General features: G+C 43.8%; 1 protein-coding gene across 7 annotated transcripts in view; it reads left to right on the top strand.

Moving 5' to 3' along the window:
- EXTL3 (exostosin like glycosyltransferase 3) overlaps positions 1-21,361 on the top strand; it is a 138,181-nt gene that overhangs the window by 81,081 nt on the left and 35,739 nt on the right. For 4 of the 7 annotated variants that reach the window (XM_062212822.1, XM_062212823.1, XM_062212825.1 and 1 more), the window contains exons 2-3: positions 12,893-12,984; positions 14,773-17,404. In XM_062212822.1, coding sequence (XP_062068806.1) covers positions 15,257-17,404 — 2,148 coding nt within the window. In that variant the 5' untranslated portion in view covers positions 12,893-12,984; positions 14,773-15,256. Of the gene's footprint in view, positions 1-12,892; positions 12,985-14,071; positions 14,170-14,772; positions 17,405-21,361 lie in introns of all 7 variants that reach the window. The other 3 variants (XM_062212828.1, XM_062212827.1, XM_062212826.1) reach the window with 2 other exon arrangements.

A 21,361-nucleotide genomic window follows, 5' to 3' on the forward strand; every position in this document is an offset into this window, starting at 1 on the left:
CCTGACTTTGTCCTGGCATAGCTCTGGCCATTGAGGCCATTTGGGGAGCGAAGCAGTGGATGTAAGACACCTGTGTTTCTACCTCTCTGTGACACTCTTTCAAATAAATAAATCTTTAAAAATTAATACTTCCCTTCCTGAATGCAATATGATAGAATAGTTTTTACATATTGCTGAATTCTCATCCCTAATATTTTGCTAAATATTTTTGTGCCTATATTCATGAGAGAAATTTGTCAGGTTTTTTTTTTTTTTTTTTTTTTTTTTTTTTAGTGCTGTCTTTGTTGGTGTCAAGCTAGGTTTATAAAATGAACTGGGAAGTGTTTCCCCCCTTGGAAGAAATTGTGTATAATAGGTTTTTATTTTTCTTTAGATGTTTAATATAATCCTCAAGTAAAATCATCTAGGGTGGAGATTTTTTTTGGAAGATTTTAAGTTATGAAGTCAATTTGTTTTATAGTGGGTGAGTTGTAATAGTTTGTGTCTTTTAAGAAATTGGTCCCAGGCTGGCATTGTGGTACAATGAGTTAAGCTGCTGCCTGTGACACCAGCATGAATTTTTTAAAAAAATTTATTTGACAGGTAGAGTTATAGACAGTGAGAGAGAGAGAGAGAGACAAAGATCTTCCTTCCGTTGGTTCACTCCCCAAATGGCTGCTACAGCCGGCGCTGCACCGATCCGAAGCCAGGAGCCAGGTGTTTCTTCCTGTTCTCCGATGTGGGTGCAGGGGCCCAAGCACTTGGGCCATCCTCCACTGTCCTCCCGGGCCACAGCAGAGAGCTTGCCTGGAAGAAGAGCAGCTGGGACTAGAACCCGGTGCTCATATGGGATGCTGGCGCCGCAGGTGGAGGATTAACCAAGTGAGCCATGGCGCCGGCCCCACCAGCATGAATTTTGCTCCAGCTTGCTGCTAATGTGCCTAGGAAGGCGGCAGAAGATGGCTTGGTCCCTGCTACCCAGTATGGGAGATCTGGATGGAGTTCAAGGCTCCTGGCTTCAACCTGGCCCAGCCCCAACTATTGTGACCATTTGGATAGTGAACCAGCGGATAGAAGGTCTCTGTCTTTCCATCTCTCTTTGTCAGTCTGCCTTATGAATAAATAAATCTTAAAAAAAAAAATCTTAAAAAAATAAGGGGCTGGCTCTGTGGCATAGTAGGCTGAGCCTCTTCCTGTGGCACCAGCATCCCATATGGGCACCAGTTTGAGTCCTGGCTGCTCTTTCAATCAGCTCTCTTCTTGTGGCCTGGGAAAGCAGTAGAAGATGGCTCAAGTGCTTGGGCCCCTGTACCGGTGTGGGAGATCCAGAAGCGTGGGAGATCCGGAAGAGGCTCCTGGCTTTGGATCTGTTCAGTTCCAGCTGTTGCAACCATTTGGGGAGTGAAACAGCAGATGGAAGACCTTTCTCTCTGACTCTACCACTGTCCATAACTCTGCCTCTCAAATAAATAAATATTTTTTTTTTAAATTGATTCATGGCTGGCGCCGTGGCTCAACAGGCTAATCCTCCTCCTTGCTGCGCCGGCACCCCGGGTTCTAGTCCCGGTCGGGACACCAGATTTTGTCCCGGTTGCCCCTCTTCCAGGCCAGCTCTCTGCTGTGGCCAGGGAGTGCAGTGGAGGATGGCCCAAGTGCTTGGGCCCTGCACCCCATGGGAGACCAGGAGAAGCACCTGGCTCATTTCATCGGATCAGCGCGGTGCGCCGGCCGCAACACGCCTACCGCGGTGGCCATTGGAGGGTGAACCAACGGCAAAAGGAAGACCTTTCTCTCTGTCTCTCTCTCACTGTCCACTCTGCCTGTCAAAAAGAAAAAAAAAAATTTTTTTTTAAATAAATAAGTTGATTCATTTCCTTTCAGTGTATAATTGATGCCCTTAGGGACTGTAGTGTTATTCTCAGTTTCATTCTCGGTATTAGTAATTTATGTCTTTTCTCTCTCTCTCTTTTTTTTTTTTTTTCTTCTCTTTTTGGTCAGTTTTACAGGTTTGTCAACCTCTTGACATACATTTCTTTTCTCTTTTTGATTTCATTGATTGCTGCTGTTTATCATTTGCTTGTGTTTGGGTTTATTTTTCTGGTTCTTAAGTAAAGCTTAAGTTATTTATTGGTCTGAAAATTTTTATAATGTGTTTCATGCAAAATTTTCCTCTTGTTTTTTCTGTTTTGCTGCTTGAACTGAGTCTCAGTGTGATATCTTATTTAATGTGAATGTAACCCTGGAGATATGCGGAGATATTATTTATTTATTTTTATTTGAAAGATGAGGTAAGGGGAGAGAGTTATTTTCCATCTGCTGGTTTACTGTCTAAGTGCTAACAATAGCCAGGGGTTGGCCATGCCACAGACAGGTACCAGGAGCTCCATCTGTGTCTCCCACATGAGTGCAGGGCCCAAGCACTCCAACTATCTCTGCTGCCTTCCCAGGCACATGTGCAGGAAGTTGGGTAGGGAGCTGTGGCAGGACTGAATCCTAGGCAACTCTAACATGGGATGTGGGTATCAAGCTGCAGCTTAACTTGCTGCACCACAATGCCCATCCCTTCATGGGCATTTTTAAATGTCACTTGACAAAGGAGAATATAGGTTGAGAAAGACTATGTAGTGTCCCCTAATTCTCAAATTCTCTGAGTCCTGAATCAGTGTTGCTAGAAGTCTAGAAGGCTTTCCAGTTGCCTCCTAGCTCTGACATGTTTTGTTTTGCAGCATATTATTTGCTTTGAATCAATAATATATATATAGGCTTCAAATTTCTTTTTCTTTCTTTCTTCCTTCCTCCCTCCCTCCCTCCCTCTCTTCCTCTCTTCCTCTCTCCCTCCCTTCCTTCCTTCCTTCCTTCCTTTCTGTCTTTTCTTTCTGTCTTTCTGTCTTCCTTTCTTTTTTTGACAGGCAGAATTAGACAGTGAGAGAGAGACAGAGAGAAAGGTCTTCCTTCCGTTGGTTCACCCCCCAAATGGCTGCTACGGCCGGCGCACTGCGCCTATCCAAAGCCAAGAACCAGGTGCCTCCTCCTGGTCTCCCATGCGGGTGCAGGGCCCAAGGACTTGGGCCATCCTCCACTGCCTTCCTGGGCCCCAGCAGAGAGCTGGACTGGAAGAGGAGCAACAGGGACAGAACCAGCGCCCCAACCGAGACTAAACCCGGGTACCGGCGCCGCAGGCAGAGGATTAGCCTAGTGAGCCATGGTGCCGGCCTGTAGGCTTCAAATTTCAAGCTTGATTGGGGATAAAAATATAAAGACTTTGAACTAGTATCATTTAATGGACAGGGATCTAATACTGTGTGATATTCTGTAGGAAAACTGGAAAAGTGGTGAGAAAAATAGTTTTTTCCTTGAGGAGTTTTAATCCATCCAGAGAACAATAAATTACTTCAATGAAATTAATGAACAACTGAGTAAGTTCCAAATCCTCTGGTGTTGAGTACAGTGGGAGTTAAGAGAGCTTAGAAATCCACTGAGGTTGGAGAAAACTGCAGGAAAGAGGTAAGACAGAGTTAAGACTTGAAAATGGCCCTAAAGGGGAATAGGCTTTGGGAAAGGAGAGAAGCCCAGGCTTGCTGTGCTCACCTTGGCTCCCGTGGAGATTGTTGGGGAACAGCTCGAGCCGGCTCAGTGTTCACACTGGAAAAGTGCTGGAAAGATAATGATGTGAACATGAATGGGGCAGTTTAAATAGGGCAACAAGCCAGAGCACACCCTGATTATGGAGGATCTTGCCAGCGACACAGAAGAGTGATCATTGTGAGCAGGGGACTGAATCTGAAAAATAGAAAAATTGCCAGAACACATGAACTAGCAGTGCATGGAAAGAGAAATGCACATACACAATGGACAACAGTTGTTTGACTTCCAAAATAAAGGTAAATGAAGGCAGTGGAATGACCTTTCACCTACTGTCAGATTTTAAAAAGATACTTCATTGGATCAGCTTAATTAATGCTTAACTGCTGCAACAGATTCTGAAATCTCAGGGTTTAATGAAACAGAAGTTTCTCATTTACTTCATTCACTTCACAGTCTGATGTAGGTCAAGTGGCTATCCTTAGTTGGTGTTTCTCCATGATTTTGGAACTTTTTGCTTTTAGTTTCTCAGATAAGTGGAAGGAGAGGGAATTCATACCTGTTTTTGATTGCCCATTACTGCAAATGACACCTTGCTGCTGCTCACATTCCCGTAAAGCTCCAACCAAACTGTGAGGCAGCATGGGAAACGTAGGGGAGCAAATGGATACTTGGGAATAATAGCCATCTCTGTCACACTGTTATTGTTAAACTGTTGGTAAATGGATGCTGTCTGTATTGCTGCTGGGAGGAGAAATGATCATCTTTCTAGCAGACAATTTTTAAAAGGGTAAGATATTCTTTCTCTGTCCCAGCAATTTACTGTTAAATTCTATAGAAGTATGCAAAGATAGCTGCAGGAATACTCATTATAACGTTGATTGTAATAATGAAAAATTGGAAACAGTTTAAGGATCTAACGAAAGGAGATTGGCTAAATAAATTATAGCCTTTCTTGTGAGATAATATTCAGCTATTGATGATGTGGAATGTCTAATGATGTGGGACATCAGACTGTTCTTGGCAGAAGCGGAAAATGAGTCTATAAGAATACACAATGTTTCATTTTTGTAAGCATATATACATAGAAAAAAGACTAGAGAATGTCTCTGCTTTTGGCAAAATAGCAGAGATAAATATAAACCCCTCTACTACTAAATGCATATTGCGCTCTCAAGAAAGGAAGGTCCATCCTCATTAAAATAAAGGTGGGTTATTAGGGGGAGGGTGGGAACTGAAAAATCAAAGCATCTGGTGAGCAGTCTGATGCTACATCACCTCAGGGTATTTGCCAGTTTCAGTAACTTGTGCTTTAGTTTTTGCAGAGATGAGAGAGAAAAGCCTTGAGTCTGTATTAGAATTGAGACAGCATAAGAGTATGGATCGTCACAGGGCTGAACATTAAGTAAAAGTAGACAGACTAGAAAAAAACCTGTTCAAGAGCACACTGCTGACATGTCTTTCCTAGCTTAGACCCTGGATAGGTGGAAAGAGGGAATGTCCACTGAGAACTCATGACTGGGTTTCCCTTCATGTAGATTTTGTGTTCATATTTACAGTAGGTATGTGGGATAGGGAAGTCAATGAAACACTCTCTCTCTCTCTCTCTCTCTCTCTCTCTTTCTCTTTCTGTGTGTGTGTATTTATTTGAAAGGCATAACTGTTTTCTGGTTACTCCCCAAATGTAAGCTAGGCTAAAGCCAGGAACTCCATCTGGGTCTCCCACGTGGTTGGCAGGGGACCAAGCACTTAGGTCGTCGTCTTCTGCCTTCCCAGGTACATTAGCAGGGAGCTGGATTGGAAGTGGAGCAGCCAGGACTTGAACCAGTGCTCATTTGGGATTTTGGCATCACAGGCAGTGGCTTAACCTTTGTGCCATGATGCTGGCCCTGGGATAGGGAAATCTCTAGACTGAGAAGTTGACATAAAAAGGGTCTAAAGTTGATAATATGATAGATTTATTTGCCAATTAGGAGCTCTTCTAGAGGGATGCTTTCTGAACCTAGATCATATAGATTTCCCAGAAACAGTACTATCAAAGACGGACTCAATACAGAATTACAGAGCAGAAGAGGAACATTCTACCATTCTTCTGTAAACAAGAATCAGCAGATAAGAACAAAATAAACCCATGGAGAGAAGGATAGTGTACATGAGAGAAGAGTATAGTACTGTCATGAAATTAAAGACAAAGGAAGAGCCAGTAGAACTTCTGAAATGTAAGTAGTATTGAAATTAAAAGCCAGTATTGAAATTAAAAGCTAGGCTAAATGCCTAGCAGTTAAGACATCTGTGTCCCATACTAGAGTACCTGGATTTCATGTCCAGTTCTAGCTTCCTGCTAATGCAAATCCTAGGAGGAAATGGTGGTGGCCTGAGTAGCTGAGCTCTTGCTAACCATGTGGGAGACCTAGAGTGTGTTCCCAGATCCTGGCTTTGACTTGTTCAAGTCTTGGCCATTGTGGGCATTTGGGGAATGGACCAGTTACCTGTCCTTCTTTGTCACTCAAATTAAAAAAAAAAAAGGCAACCCAGTGAATAGGATAAATAGGAGCTTAGATACAGAAAGCAGAATTGATGAACTAGATCAGGAGTTAGCAAACTATGCCTTGTGGGCTAAATCTGAATTATGGCTTGTCTTTTATAGCCTGCAAGGTAAGAATGGTTTTTATATTTTAAGGGTGTTTGTAAAAAAAAAAAAAGAAAAAGAAAAAAAGACAAAAATATGCCACAGAGACCTTATGTGACCCACACAACCTAAAATATGTACTCTCTTACCCTTTAATGAAAAAATTTTCCAACCCCTAAACTAGATATGAGGAAATTTCTAGAAGGTAGCACAAAGAAGAAAGGGAGAGAAAACGTATGAAAGAAGTTAAAAGATAGGCAGAATGGGAGAGATCTTATGCTAGTCATCTAATAACAATTCAAGAAGATCAAAATAACAGAAAGGTAATACTCAAAGGATAATGGCTGAGCATTTTCTAGATTAACTGAAGACACAAATCTTAAGTTTCGGAAAGTTAAATGAGTCCTGAGCCTAAAACAAAAAACAAAGTTCCATGAGTTGACACTTTTGAAATAACACCTTTGAAATAACCAGAATGAAAAGTGAGAGGATCCACAAGGTACAACAGTTAGATTGACATCTCACTTTTCAATAGCAATGATGATATCCTGAGGATTCTTCAAAGTGTAGGCAGAAAAGGAAAACCTAACATTGTATATTCAACTAAATCATCATTCAAGAATTAGGGTGAAATTAAAGTGTTTTTTACATGAGGACAGAATTTGCCACCAAGGAAACAACCAGAAAGAAAGAATGAAAAGCAAACAGGAATGGAATGATGAACAAGGGAATTATTAAATGTGTGGATAAATCTAAACATGCGTGAATTCTGTTATTGAGAGCATAAAAATAAGGTGCAGCTAAAATAGTAGGTAATAATGACATATAATCAAGATAGGTTACTATAAGTAGTATTAGTCAAGGGAAGGGAGGAAATACTAGAAATATTATTAAACTCTAGATTTAAATAAACAAGTCAAGAATGCTACCTTTTAAGGGTAATCACTAACAAAGATATATTGAATACAGTTGTCATTTGATATCTGTGTGGACGGAGTCTGGGGGAGGGATTGCTTTGAAATCCCCCTCTCCTCCCGTGGATACCAGCATCCACAGATGGTCAAGTCTATTATAAAATGGCATAGTGTTGGTATGTAACCTACACACATCCTTCTGTGTACTTTTTTTTTTTTTTTTTTTTTTGACAGGCAGAGTGGATAGAGAGAGAGACAGAGAGAAAGGTCTTCCTTTTTGCCGTTGGTTCACCCTCCAATGGCCGCTGCGGCTGGCGCATCTCACTGATCCGAAGCCAGGAGCCAGGTGCTTCTCCTGGTCTCCCATGGGGTGCAGGGCCCAAGGACTTGGGCCATCCTCCACTGCCTTCCCGGGCCATAGCAGAGAGCTGGCCTGGAAGAGGGGCAACCGAGATAGAATCCGGTGCCCTAACCGGGACTAGAACCTGGTGTGCCGGCGCCGCAAGGCGGAGGATTAGCCTGTTAAGCCACGGCGCCGGCCCCTTCTGTGTACTTTAAATCATCTCTAGATAACTTATAATACTGCATTCGTCTTTCTGTTAGTAGTATACAGAATGTAGAAAATAAATAATATATAAATGTATTTCACCCAGTTTTAGGTGAAAATCTGAAAAGCCTAGCATCAGCTCTCATGATGACCCTGTTGGCTGTGTCACCTCATGGCAGATGGTATTATCACCAGAGTGCAAGTGAGAAGAAGAGATCATATGGCAAGACAGGAAGAAAGGGAAGGGGCCAGGCCACAACCTCCCTTTGGGGAGAGCTAATTCCTAAGAGCTAAGAGCTACCTTAGTTGCTTCCAAGAACAACACCCCTAGTGACCTCCAGTGAGGCTCCATCCATTAAAAGTTCTACTGCCTTGTGCCCTGTCACCCACCCTCCCCTCCCTTCCCCCCTTCTCCTCACCATCTCAACTCTCTGCCTTTTAAATAAACAAATCTTTAAAGATTTTTTTAAAATTTAAAATGGCAAATGTTGTTCTAGTGTGTTTTAACAAAACACACAAAAAAATTTAAAAGCTGGTGGTTAACAATACCCAATCAAAATAAACTTTAAGGTATAAGTATTTATAGGGAAAGTGAGGGTCTCTGCATAATTGCATTTATTCAAACTGACAGAAAAAGGTGTGCCAAGGGACCGGGCGCCATGGCTCACTTGGTTAATCCTCCACTTGTGGCGCCAGCATTCCATATGGGCTCTGGGTTCTAATCGTGGTTGCTCCTCTTCCAGTACAGTTCTCTGCTGTGGCCCGGGAGGGCAGTGGAGGATGGCCTCTGCACCCGCATGGGAGACCAGGAAGAAGCACCTCACTCCTGACTTCAGATTGGCACAGCACCGGCGGTAGTGGCCATTTGGGGAGTGAACTAATGGAAGGAAGAGCTTTCTCTCTGTCTCTCTCTGTCTACATCTCTACCTGTCAAAAAAAAAAAAAAAAAAAGTGTGCCTGCTTTAGGAAAATTACATCTGTTTCAGTTTTTATGATTATTTTAAACTCAATATCCAGCATACAATATCAAATTATAAGATTGCGAAGAAGTAGGAAGTTATGACCATAGTCAAGGAAAAAAAAAAAAATCAAATCCACAAGTGGTACAGTTGTTAGATAAGAAATTTAAGTCTTATTAGTATACTAAAGAAGATGGGGAAAAAATGGATATAGAATTTCAGTTACAAAGTAGAATCTTCTGTAATGGACATTCTAGCTCTGAAAAATATAATACCTCAAATTAAGAATTTATTGGGTAGAATTAACAGTAGAAGGAATATGGCATGAGAATGGATCAGTGAACTGAAAGACAAATCAGTTGCAATCACTGAAGCTGAAGCACTATTAGATGAGATGCAAATATTGATTTAGAGGATAAATCAGTGGGGAGCATAAGGTTAAGCACTGTAGTTTACTTTGAGCCAGAACTAGGGTGAGGGTAGTAGAATGAAAGGAAGGGATAAATGTAAAAATTATTATAAACTATGTTATTATAAGTACATTATTACTGGGGCCAGCGCCGTGGCTCACTTGGTTAATCTTCCGCCTGCAGCGCCGGCATCCCATATGGGCGCTGGGTTCTAGTCCCAGTTGCTCCTCTTCCAGTCCAGCTCTCTGCTGTGGCCCAGGAAGGCAGTGGAGGAGGCCCAAGTGCTTGGGCCCTGCACCTGCATGGGAGACCAGGAGGAAGCACCTGGCTCCTGGCTTTGGATCAGCGCAGTGTCGGCCGTGGCAGCCATTTGGGGAGTGAACAACAGAAGGAAGACCTTTCTCTCTGTCTCTCACTGTCTAACTCTGTCTGTCAAATAAATTTAAAAAAATAAGTACATTATTACTGTAATTATTTTTCAGAAAGGAGTTGGTAAGGCTTAGCAGGAAATCAGATGCAGGTGGATGTAGATGGAGGAATTAGAAATAACTCCAAGGCTTATAATAATAGCCTAATTTATGCCAGATACTGCACAGTATATTTTTTATTCATCATCTTTGGTTTTAATCTTTTTGAGGATTTATTTATTTATTTGAGACGCAGAATTACAGAGAGAAGGCAAGACTGAGAAAGGCCTCCCATTCACTGTGTCACTCCCCAAATGGCTTGCAGTGGCCACAGCTGAGCCCTTCTTTTGGGTTTCCCATGTGGGTGCAGGGGCCCAAGCAATTGGCCATCTTCTTCCTCCTTCCCAGGCCATAGCAGAGAGCTAGGTTGGAAGAGGAACAGCCGAGACTCCGGCTCCTATATGGGATGCTCACTCCCTAGTTGCAGGCGTGGCCCCCTATGATTTTAATTTAAAAATGAGTGTTCGTGGCAGGAATGTTATATTTGTACTGATGAAAAACCATCTCAGAATGGTAGAGTGACCATTATCTAGCAGCCAACAAAGTGGGAGTTGATTCAGGTCTGGCTAACTCTGAAAGCTGTACTTTTCTAGCTTGTAAGACTGGAAGAATAGGCGGGCGCTGCGGCTCAATAGGCTAATCCTCCGCCTGCAGCGCCGGCACACCGGGTTCTAGTCCCCGTCGGGGTGCCGGTTTTGTCCTGGTTGCTCCTCTTCCAGTCCAGCTCTCGACTATGGCCTGGGAAGGCAGTGGAGGATGGCCCAAGTGCTTGGGCCCTGCTCCTGCATGGGAGACCAGGAGAAGCACCTGGCTCCTGGCTTCGGATCAGCGCAGTGCACCGGCCGCAGCGGCCATTGGAGGGTGAACCAGCGGCAAAAAGGAAGACCTTTCTCCCTGTTTCTCTCTCACTGTCTGCTTTGCCTGTCAAAAAAAAAAAAGAAGAAGAAGAAGAAGAAGAACACATTACTATGAGTAGAACTATATGTCATTGGAAAGAAGTATTTGGAGGTGTGAGGTGACCATGATATATCGTAGGACAGATAATCTGTGAAGGAGTTGGGATACTTGGTTACTAGACTGGAGCAGTAGCTTTGGGGGTTGCCAAGTGGTGGGTGATGGCTGAAGCCTTTCGAGTGGTTGGATCCATTAACAACAGATTATTTTGAGAGTCTTGGGGAACCTTTGTTGTATGAGGTAGGAGGAAGATGGGGTGCCTGCAAAGCAGAAACAAAGAATGAGTCAGAGAAATAGGTAGAACATCAAAACACTTTAGTTTCATGGAAACCAAGGGAAGACCTGAAAAATTGTAGGATGCAGAAGGGATCAGTGACATGATATAATTCATTTAATTGATAAATATTTGTAGAGTACTCAAAGTATGCTAGATGTGTTGGGTGACCATGATAAAGCTATGATCCAGATAAGGTGCCTGCCCTGGAGGGTTAGGTTTTGTTGGAGAAGGTAGATAATAATTAACAAATGGAAAGATGTAATGTAGGAAATCACTAGGTCTAATGTCAGAAAGCATTGGGGTGAGAAAGGCTACTTCAAATGGGTATGTCAAAAAAGGAAGACCCCAAGGGTACAAAACAATCAATCTGGAAAAAGCCTGGGGAAGAACATTTCACACAACAGAAAAGCTGCTATGAAGCTTCCAAGGCAGTGAAGAGCTTGGTGTGGGTAAGGAGTTGAAAGGAAGCCAGCACAACTAAAGTTTCACCAGCCAGGGGAGCAGTGGTTGCAAGTGAGAGAAGACGGGTTGTTAGGGCTAGTTAGGAGGGCCTGGTGGGGAGATGCAATCATTTGTGTTTTTAACAAGATGTTCTGGACTGCTGTGTATGGAATGTGTGGTAGAGGCAGGAACAGAAGCAGGCTGACAAGTTATACTTTAAATGCTATTGTGGTTAATGAAAAATATGATGTATAATATATTTGGAGTAAAACTCTTTGGAGATTGCATCTTATCAGTATTTTAATGGCATTTATTTCTAAATCCTAATACTCATTGTCATTTTCTAGAGAATAATGGAAGAGATTTTGACAGTTTTGTCTTATTCCAGTAAAAGATCTTTGGTGGACTTTTCTTATGAATCATTGTTGAATTGTTGGTGTCCACGAAAACCTTTGTTTTTGTTGCTATGTCTGCTAATATATGTGGTTAGTGCTGGATGTACTAGACTAAGTATGGTCAACCACCAAATGACTTTTTTTTTTTTTTAAAGACGTATTTATTTGCGAGGCAGAGTTACAGAGAGAGAGAGCACGCGAGATCTGCCATCTGACAGTTCACTCCCCACGTGGTTGCAGTGGCTGGAGCTTGGCTGATCCGAAGCCGGGAGCCAGGAGCTTCCTCCAGGTCTCCCATGCGGGTGCAGGGGTCCAAATACTTGGACCATCTTCTACTGCTTTCCCAGGCTACCAGCAGGGAGCGGGATTGGAAGTGGAGCAGCTGGGACTTGAATCTGTGCCCTTTTGGGATGATGGTGCAGCCTGTGTTGGCCTTACCTACTACACTGCAATGCCAAATGACTTCTTTTTTTTTTTTTTTTTAAGACTTATTTATTTATTTGAAAGGCAGAGTTACAGAAAGGCAGAGGCAGAGAGAGAGAGGGAGAGAAGATCTTCCATCCACTGGTTCATTTCCCATATGGTTGGTTCACTCCATATGGCCACAATGGCTGGAGCCAGGAGCTTCTTCTAGGTGTCCTAGGTGGGTGCAGGGGCCCAAGGACGTGGGCCATGTTCTACTGCTTTCCCAGGCCATAGCAGAGAGCTGGATCGGAAGTGGAGCAGCTGGGACTAGAACTGGCACCCATATGGGATGCCGGCACTGGAGGCAGTGGCTTTACCTGCTACACCACAGCACCACCCCACCCCAAATGAATTTTAAAAATATTTTTTTCATAATATGTGTGATTTTTTTTTTCAGTTGGAGAGATTTCAAATAAAGGCAAAATCAGAGAGCATGAATCGCCATGTATAACCATCATTCAATGTCAGCATCAGTTTATGGCTGATTTTGGTTCATTTGTACTTAAGATATTCCTCATCCCCCACATTCTGCTTATTTTGGGGCAGATTCTGGGTACATCATTTATTTCATCCATAGGTATCTAGGTAAATACTTCAAAAAGGTAAAGGCTTTTCCATGTTTTGATGTTTCATTTTATCCCCTCATAGAACGCCAAATAGGTACCATGTCTGGATGGTTTACATGTGAAAGTCTCAGTTTACACACCTACTGTCCTAGTGTATTTCAAAACATGTCTGTATTTAGACAGTAAGTTATATGGGCACCCCATAAATGTGAAAAAAGTGCTTTCATAAGGCATGTGTAAATAAATGCATTAGTAGCACTTCTGGTATTCTAATAGTCTATCATTTTTCTATTTTCTTTTAAATCAGGAAAGCAACCCCTGGTTTCATAATTTCAAGAAGTTATAGACCGGAGTAAAATGCCTCTTAAGTCAGAGAAAGGAAGGACCCTGCAATGTATGGTAAGGAAGGAAGGAATCTGCCGAATTCTCTTGATTATGCCTGCCTTTTTTCCCCCCTCCATTCCATTCTTATGATTTGAGCAGAATTGCAGAGAATATTCTTTTGAAAGCAAAAAGACAGGTTTAAACATATGAATCAAAAGGTTAATATGAATACTTTAGAAACACTGATCTATGTTCTTTGGGATATTTGGTTAACCATTAGTTATAGAAGTTGAGATTATCAAATTTAGTCTTTATCATGATAGATTTTTATTACTTTTTGTTGCCTTTATCAATTGCTCTTAAACCTTTTAGTAACACCAACTTTTTTGTTTTTAGAGGGATGGAAGACTATCAAACCTTTGATAGATGTGCAATTTTTTTTTTTTTTGTATTTATTTATTTATTTGAAGGGAAGAGTTACAGAGAGTCAGAGGCAGAGAGAGAGAGCGGTCTTTCATTTGCTAGTTTACTTCCCAAATGGGCGCAATGGCCAGAGCTGGCTGATCCAAAGCCAGGAGCCTGGGCCTTCTTCTGGATCTCACACATAGTTGCCAAGGCCCAAGTACCTAGGCCATTTTCTGCTGCTTTCCCAGGCCAGTAGCAGGGAGCTGGACCGGAAGTGGAGCTGCTGAGACTCATGGCTTTACCCAGTAGTGTCAGCCCCAGTTGTGCGTCTTTAATAAAGGTGGAAACTGGCGATTTGAGTGATTATGTCCCTGTGAAGTTTAAAGTATTTTTACTGCCTAGCTGTGGCACCTTTGCTGTTTGTTTCCTTCTTATCTCTTAGGTTTAAGGAAGTTTCTTGAGTTTAAGGATTAGGATAGGTCAGGGATTCTGGATTCTCCCAGAGTAACACCCAGCATGTCTGAGATATGTTAAGAGTATGGTGATTATTCTTTGGAAGAAATGATGAACTAATTTGGGACTATTCCTTGGCATAGCATATTATGTGTTACTTCCAGATATGTTGTGTTTGAGGGAAGAGCAAGTGGAAAGCTGCTGTAGCTGTTGGTGTAAAGTTAGGGAAGACAAGAGGACTGGGATTGTTGTTTCAAGATTGATTAGCATGAAATACCCTTTGCTCTGTGCTTTGTTTTCGTAGCAACATGCACTTGTCTCCATTTTAGAAGAGTAGGAAACTGAGGGATGGTGTCTTATAGTACTTCTACCGCAAAGAACAAGAAGTAATGCCTCTTACTTGTAAGTGTGCTGTTCTTTCTAAAAGACCAAGTTACTATTTATATTTTAAGAAGAAGCACATGATGCCTGCTAATGGCAGATAAATGAGAAGCAAACTAGGAAAAGTACCTTTTTGTCTCTGGATTACTACATCTACTACTGGGTAAAGATCAAAAGAGTTCTCTTCAACTCTAAATTTAACAAATTGAGCTCCTCAGAGGTTTTTATTTTTGTTTGTTTTTTGGTTAAGTAGTTAAAAAAGAGACTTTTATATTAAGAATGAATATGGTTGGATTGGAAGCATTTCTCATTTACAGATGAGGTCTAGATAAGGAATTTTTAAGGCTCTAGTGCTGCTCTAGATCTAGTTAAATAGGAAGGGGGTGGGGGCAATGTAAATGAAAACTGTTTAGGGCATGTCCTTACCCATATTTTTTTTTATTAAAGTACTCATACCAAAAAAAGGGCTCTAAACTGATCTTACACTGCTCTGTAAGACTTACCCCAGTGTGTTACCTTGTTTCATTGTAACAAGATTGAAGCATTTCCAAGAAATGTGCTAAGGCCAGGAGGGTTGTTGAACGGGGTCTTTCCAAGACTGATATGGTTCTCTTTCTTTTGCAGGCCTGTTTGTTGGCAATGACATGGATAAAAGGCTGGCATTTATTTCTGTTCTAATCAACTACTACATAACTGTGAATAGAAGCGATGCATATTTGTTGGTCAGCAAAACCAAGGAACAAGAGCTATGGCATTTGAAAAAGTCTATCTGATTTCAGGGTATTTTTTCCAGGTTTCATCATCAGGGACTTTCTGCCTTCCATCTCGGCAACAAGGTGGCACCTTTTACCATTTGATAAAGATTAAAGACATGTTCTTTGGCCAACAACCAGAACGTAAAATCTGCTGGAAGAGGGTCAGAGACCATTTCAGTTGCAGCTGAGGAAAATGAAGTTTCCGTTTTATTTGATGCCTTGCACAGGGGAGAGCACCAACTCTTGTAGCAACGTGTAAGTGGACAAAGAGATTGAGTTTTGTGGAATAAACACTCATGGTTATGGCGAGTGACCCAACGTGATCAGAGGTGGCAAGAGCCGCAGAGGAACTCATGACGGGCTATACCATGTTGCGGAATGGGGGCGTGGGGAACGGAGGTCAGACCTGTATGCTGCGCTGGTCCAACCGTATCCGCCTCACGTGGCTCAGTTTTACGCTCTTCATCATCCTGGTTTTCTTCCCCCTCATCGCTCACTATTATCTCACCACACTGGATGAGGCTGATGAAGCAGGCAAGAGGATTTTTGGCCCGCGGGCTGGTAATGAGCTCTGCGAGGTGAAGCATGTGCTGGATCTCTGTCGCATCCGCGAGTCTGTGAGTGAAGAGCTCTTACAGCTGGAAGCCAAGCGGCAAGAGCTGAACAGTGAAATCGCCAAGCTGAACCTGAAGATTGAGGCCTGTAAGAAGAGTATTGAGAATGCCAAGCAGGACCTGCTGCAGCTCAAGAACGTCATTAGCCAGACCGAACATTCCTACAAGGAGCTGATGGCCCAAAACCAGCCCAAGCTTTCTCTGCCCATCCGATTGCTGCCAGAGAAGGATGATACCGGCCTTCCCCCTCCAAAGGTCACGCGAGGGTGTCGGCTGCACAACTGTTTTGATTATTCTCGTTGCCCTCTCACCTCTGGTTTCCCAGTGTATGTGTATGACAGTGACCAGTTTGCCTTTGGCAGCTACCTGGATCCTTTAGTCAAGCAGGCTTTTCAGGCTACAGCACGAACCAACGTATATGTTACAGAAAATGCAGACATTGCCTGCCTATATGTGATATTGGTGGGAGAAATGCAGGAGCCTGTAGTCCTGCAGCCTGCTGACCTTGAGAAGCAGTTGTATTCTCTTCCGCATTGGCGGACAGATGGACACAATCATGTCATCATTAGTCTGTCACGGAAATCAGACACGCAGAATTTACTGTATAACATCAGCACAGGCCGTGCCATGGTGGCCCAGTCCACCTTTTATGCTGCCCAGTACAGACCTGGCTTTGACTTGGTAGTATCACCACTAGTCCATGCCATGTCAGAACCCAACTTCATGGAAATCCCACCACAGGTGCCCGTCAAGCGGAAATATCTCTTCACTTTCCAGGGTGAGAAGATTGAGTCCCTGAGATCCAGCCTTCAGGAGGCTCGCTCGTTTGAAGAAGAAATGGAGGGTGACCCTCCAGCTGACTATGATGATCGGATCATAGCCACGCTAAAGGCGGTCCAGGACAGTAAGCTAGATCAGGTCCTTGTGGAATTTACCTGCAAAAACCAGCCCAAGCCCAGTCTGCCTACTGAGTGGGCACTGTGTGGGGAGCGGGAGGACCGCTTAGAATTACTGAAGCTCTCCACCTTTGCCCTCATCATTACTCCTGGGGACCCTCGCTTGGTTATTTCATCTGGGTGTGCAATACGGCTCTTTGAAGCCCTGGAGGTCGGTGCTGTCCCGGTTGTGCTGGGGGAGCAGGTACAGCTTCCTTACCAAGACATGCTGCAGTGGAATGAGGCGGCCCTGGTGGTGCCCAAGCCACGGGTGACTGAGGTTCACTTCCTGTTACGAAGTCTCTCTGATAGTGATTTACTGGCTATGAGGCGCCAAGGCCGGTTTCTCTGGGAGACTTACTTCTCCACTGCTGACAGTATTTTTAACACTGTGCTGGCTATGATTCGGACTCGCATACAGATCCCAGCTGCTCCTATCCGGGAAGAGGTAGCAGCTGAGATTCCCCACCGTTCAGGCAAAGCTGCTGGAACTGACCCCAACATGGCTGACAATGGGGACCTGGACCTGGGGCCGGTAGAAACGGAGCCACCTTATGCCTCACCCAAATACCTCCGCAACTTCACTTTGACTGTCACTGACTTTTACCGCAGCTGGAACTCTGCTCCAGGGCCTTTCCATCTTTTCCCCCACACTCCCTTTGACCCTGTGTTGCCCTCAGAGGCCAAATTCTTGGGCTCAGGGACTGGATTTCGGCCTATTGGTGGTGGAGCTGGGGGTTCTGGCAAGGAGTTTCAGGCAGCGCTTGGAGGCAATGTGCCACGAGAGCAGTTCACGGTAGTGATGTTGACTTATGAGCGAGAGGAAGTGCTTATGAACTCCTTAGAGAGACTCAATGGCCTTCCTTACCTGAACAAGGTAGTGGTGGTGTGGAATTCTCCCAAGCTGCCATCAGAGGACCTTCTGTGGCCTGACATTGGCGTCCCCATCATGGTAATAAAAGAATGTGCTTTACTGCATGGAACAGTATTTTACTCTTAATTCCTTTCCCTCTTTCTTTACTTAGCTCTTCTTTTAGTAGAAAGGAATTTGCTTAAACTATTTTCTAAACCTTTTCTCCATGAGGTTTCTGCTTGCTGTTTTTTCAGGCCTTGTCCGTTCCATTGCTGCTGCTCCTTTTGTTGGTCTCCTGAGATCCACTAAAACTGGACTCTTGAGAGTTTACAGAACCCTTTCAGTTTTCATCCAAGTCCTAACAAAGATGATGATGATAAGTGATGAAAAAGCTAGTTTATGATTTAGGCACTGTTACTAGCATTATGTGACTTATTATCACTGTTTCTTCACTTTATATCTGTAGAAACTGAGGCTTAGAAAGGTTAATTGATTTGCTCCAGGTCACGGTAAGTAATGGAGGAGCTGAGCTTTAGTAGGTCTGATTCCAAGAGCTGGAGTTTTAATCATTCCCCCAAAGGATTTGAGAAGACCTGTGTCCTATACTTGGATATTATAGAAGCTTTTTTTGAAGACTAGAATTGGGGTTTGATAATTGGGAGTTGGAGATTCTGAACTTTCTTTTCTAGATTGTCTTGCAGGTTCTTCTCATTTTTTATTATATCTGTCATGGTTAAGTGAAATATTTTACAGGAACAACAATAACTAAAAATACAGGATAGGACATTTCCTTCTGAGGACTTTGTGTATCCACCTGCTGACTTAAACTTGGCACTCTAGAAGAAAGATGGCAGCCATCTCTCTTAAACGTGAGGCTTTAAAGCAAGTCTTAAGCAAATTGCCAACTACTTAACCTGCAGTATAGGTAGTTTTCAGTGCATTGCTGGAAGATTGCTTAAGAAAATTAGTAGTAGGCCGGCGCCACAGCTCAATAGGCTAATCTTCTGCCTGCAGTGCCGGCACACCGGGTTCTAGTCCCAGTTGGGGCGCCGGATTCTGTCCCGGTTGCCCCTCTTCCAGGCTAGCTCTCTGCTGTGGCCCGGGAGTGCAGTGGAGGATGGCCCTGGTTCTTGGGCCCTGCACCCTCATGGGCGACCAGGTGAAGCACCTGGCTCCTGGCTTCGGATCAGTGTGGTGCGCCGGCCACAGCACGCTGGCCGTGGCGGCCATTGGTGGATGAACCAACGGCAAAGGAAGACCTTCCTCTCTGTCTCTCTCTCTCACTGTCCACTCTGCCTGTCCAAAAAAAAAAAAAAAAAGAAAGAAAGAAAGAAAGAAAATTAGTAGTTTGTAGGGAAAGTTTGTCTGGAAGGGGAATGTTACAGCTACTCAGTTCCAAAAAATTTATTTCATTGCAGAATTACTTCATTTGCAATATCTTCTAAGTAGCAGCATGATGTGATAGAAAAAGTGATTTTGAACAGATATAGTCCTGGGGTAAAGTAGTCATTTTGCCATCTTCGATTGGCTACTTAGCTTCTTTGACCTGCCTTATAGGAAAATGGCACTAATTATAATACAGCTCAGAGTAGTTTTCCCAATTAAATTCAGACATCCCCTATTATGTTATGGTTAACAGGTCTTTACAAAATGAGCAGCAAGCAAACTCCCAGATTCCAGTCCCTCAGGGAAAATGACTTGAAATCAGCTTATTAGCTAAATGAATCAACTCAGGAGCCTCTCTGCCATTTCAGACAATGCTGGCCTGTTTGTGCTTATGCTCAGGTTCTCAGATAAGCAGTAGTTGTAAATGCTGAATATCTGTGGGCTGTGAAATCTGGTGAGCCTGAGCCATTTAGGTGGAGAAGCATTGTGTTAGGGGTACCTGATAGAACTCACATATTAAATTTTATTATTGCTTTTTTTTTTTTTTTTTTTTTTTTGACAGGCAGAGTGGACAGTGAGACAGAGGGAAAGGTCTTCCTTTGCCATTGGTTCACCCTCCAATGGACGCTGTGGCCGGCAGCGCGCTGGTGCACCGCGCTGATCCAAAGCCAGGAGCCAGGTGCTTCTCCTGGTCTCCCATGGCGGGTGCAGGGCCCAAGCACTTAGGCCATCCTCCACTGCACTCCCGGGCCACAGCAGAGAGCTGGACTGGAAGAGGAGCAACTGGGACAGAATCCGGCGCCCTGACCTGTACTAGAACCCGGTGTGCTGGCGCTGCAGGCGGAGGATTAGCCTATTGAGCCGTGGCGCCGGCCTATCATTGCTTTCTAATAATTATTTGCATAACTAAGGGATCTGGCTTAGAGTGAAGGTGGTATTTATTGGGATTTTCCTTAGGTAAGTCCTGTGCTCTGTGTGGAGGGAATTTCAGCTTGGCTAGGGTAGTTGCTGGCAAGGAAACAGGGCCTTCAGAGGTGGGAGAGGCTCCACCAGTTAAAGTGAGCTCTCTCAAAGCTGTAGGACTACCGAACAGAGAGATTTTCTCTCTTTCTCTGTTTCTTCCCTTTTTTATTAACAGTTGAGTCTGTGTCTTTAGCTCCTGGAGCATAACTACAAAGATAACTAATGGAAGTGCCAAGGGATTTGTGGTCTGGTGTTTTGGAAAACTAGCCCCCTAGGTTGGAGCCCACACTTGTCATGACAGTTTAAAGATGTTCCATTGTTTCCAGACCTCTATGGTTTCTGATGGTATGTTTTTGTTGTTGTTTGGTTTTTTTCTTCAGATTTTTGCTTTCGTATATGAAATGTGTGATTTTCTTTGGCTGCTTGCAAGGTTTTTTCTTTATATTTGTTTTTCAGTAGTTTGTCTAGTATATGCCTTGGCATAATTTTCTTTGATTTTTGTTTTAGTAGCCAGTTACTTTGGTTGCACTCGAACTGAAGGTTCTGTCTCTGAAATGACAACACGAATGTTGTTGGGTTGTTTTGTATTTAGCTAGTTTGCTGACAGACGACACCAAACATGCATGTTTTAGGAGTGAGCCAGAGACTGGGCAGTTTACACATAAAATCTGGAGCTCCCCTCTTCTGGCTCTCTCCTGTCTGGAATTTCCCTCCTCCTTTCCAGAGGAAGGGTTGCTCCAAACACTTTACTCTTATTCTCCAGGCCAGAAAGACTGGGTTTTATATGAGAATTTCAGCCGTTCTTCTGCGTGCCAGTTCTGGCCTGCTCTCCAGGGTAAAAGCACAAGAAACTCTTCCTGCAGCAGTAATTCTCTCCCTGTACTTTTATTTATTTATTATTTTAATTTTTGTCCAGAATTGCTCATCGTCTGCAGGAGAACTGAGTCTGGTAGGTGCTGACTCAGCCCTCCTGGAAGCAGAAACCTCCAAGCTGTCCCTTTTTGATACAGAGACCCACAAAAAATTAGATTTGTGTTACTGCTTTATTCTGACCAGTTTACTTATCTTCCTTATTTGTGCTTTATATTTGGGATAATAGGAGGGCTGCTTTTTTTTTTTTTTTTTTTTTTAACAGGCAGAGTTAGAGACAGAGAAAGGTCTTCCTTTTTCCATTGGTTCACAACCCAAGTGGCCGCTACAGCCAGCATGTTGCAGCCGGCGCGCTGTGCCAATCTGAAGCCAGGAGCCAGGTGCTTCCTCCTGGTCTCCCATGTGGGTGCAGGGCCCAAGCACTTGGGCCATCCTCCACTGCACTCCCGGGCCACAGCAGAGAGCTGGACTGGAAGAGGAGCAACCGGGACAGAATCCGGCACCCTAACTGGGACTAGAACCCGGTGTGCTGGCGCTGCAGGTGGAGGATTAGTTTAGTGAGCCGCAGCGGCGGCCCGATATGAGGGCATTTTGAAAAGTTCATGGAAAATGAGGCCGGCGCCGTGGCTTAACAGGCTAATCCTCCGCCTTGCGGTGCTGGCACACCGGGTTCTAGTCCCGGTTGGGGCGCCGGATTCTATCCTGGTTGCCCCTCTTCCAGGCCAACTCTCTGCTATCGCCCGGGAAGGCAGTGGAGGATGGCCCAAGTCCTTGGGCCCTGCACCTGCATGGGAGACCAGGAGAAGCACCTGGCTCCTGGCTTTGGATCAGCGCGAT

This window comes from Lepus europaeus, chromosome 16 (genome assembly GCF_033115175.1).
Source record: "Lepus europaeus isolate LE1 chromosome 16, mLepTim1.pri, whole genome shotgun sequence".
NCBI classification, from domain to species: Eukaryota; Metazoa; Chordata; class Mammalia; order Lagomorpha; family Leporidae; genus Lepus; species Lepus europaeus.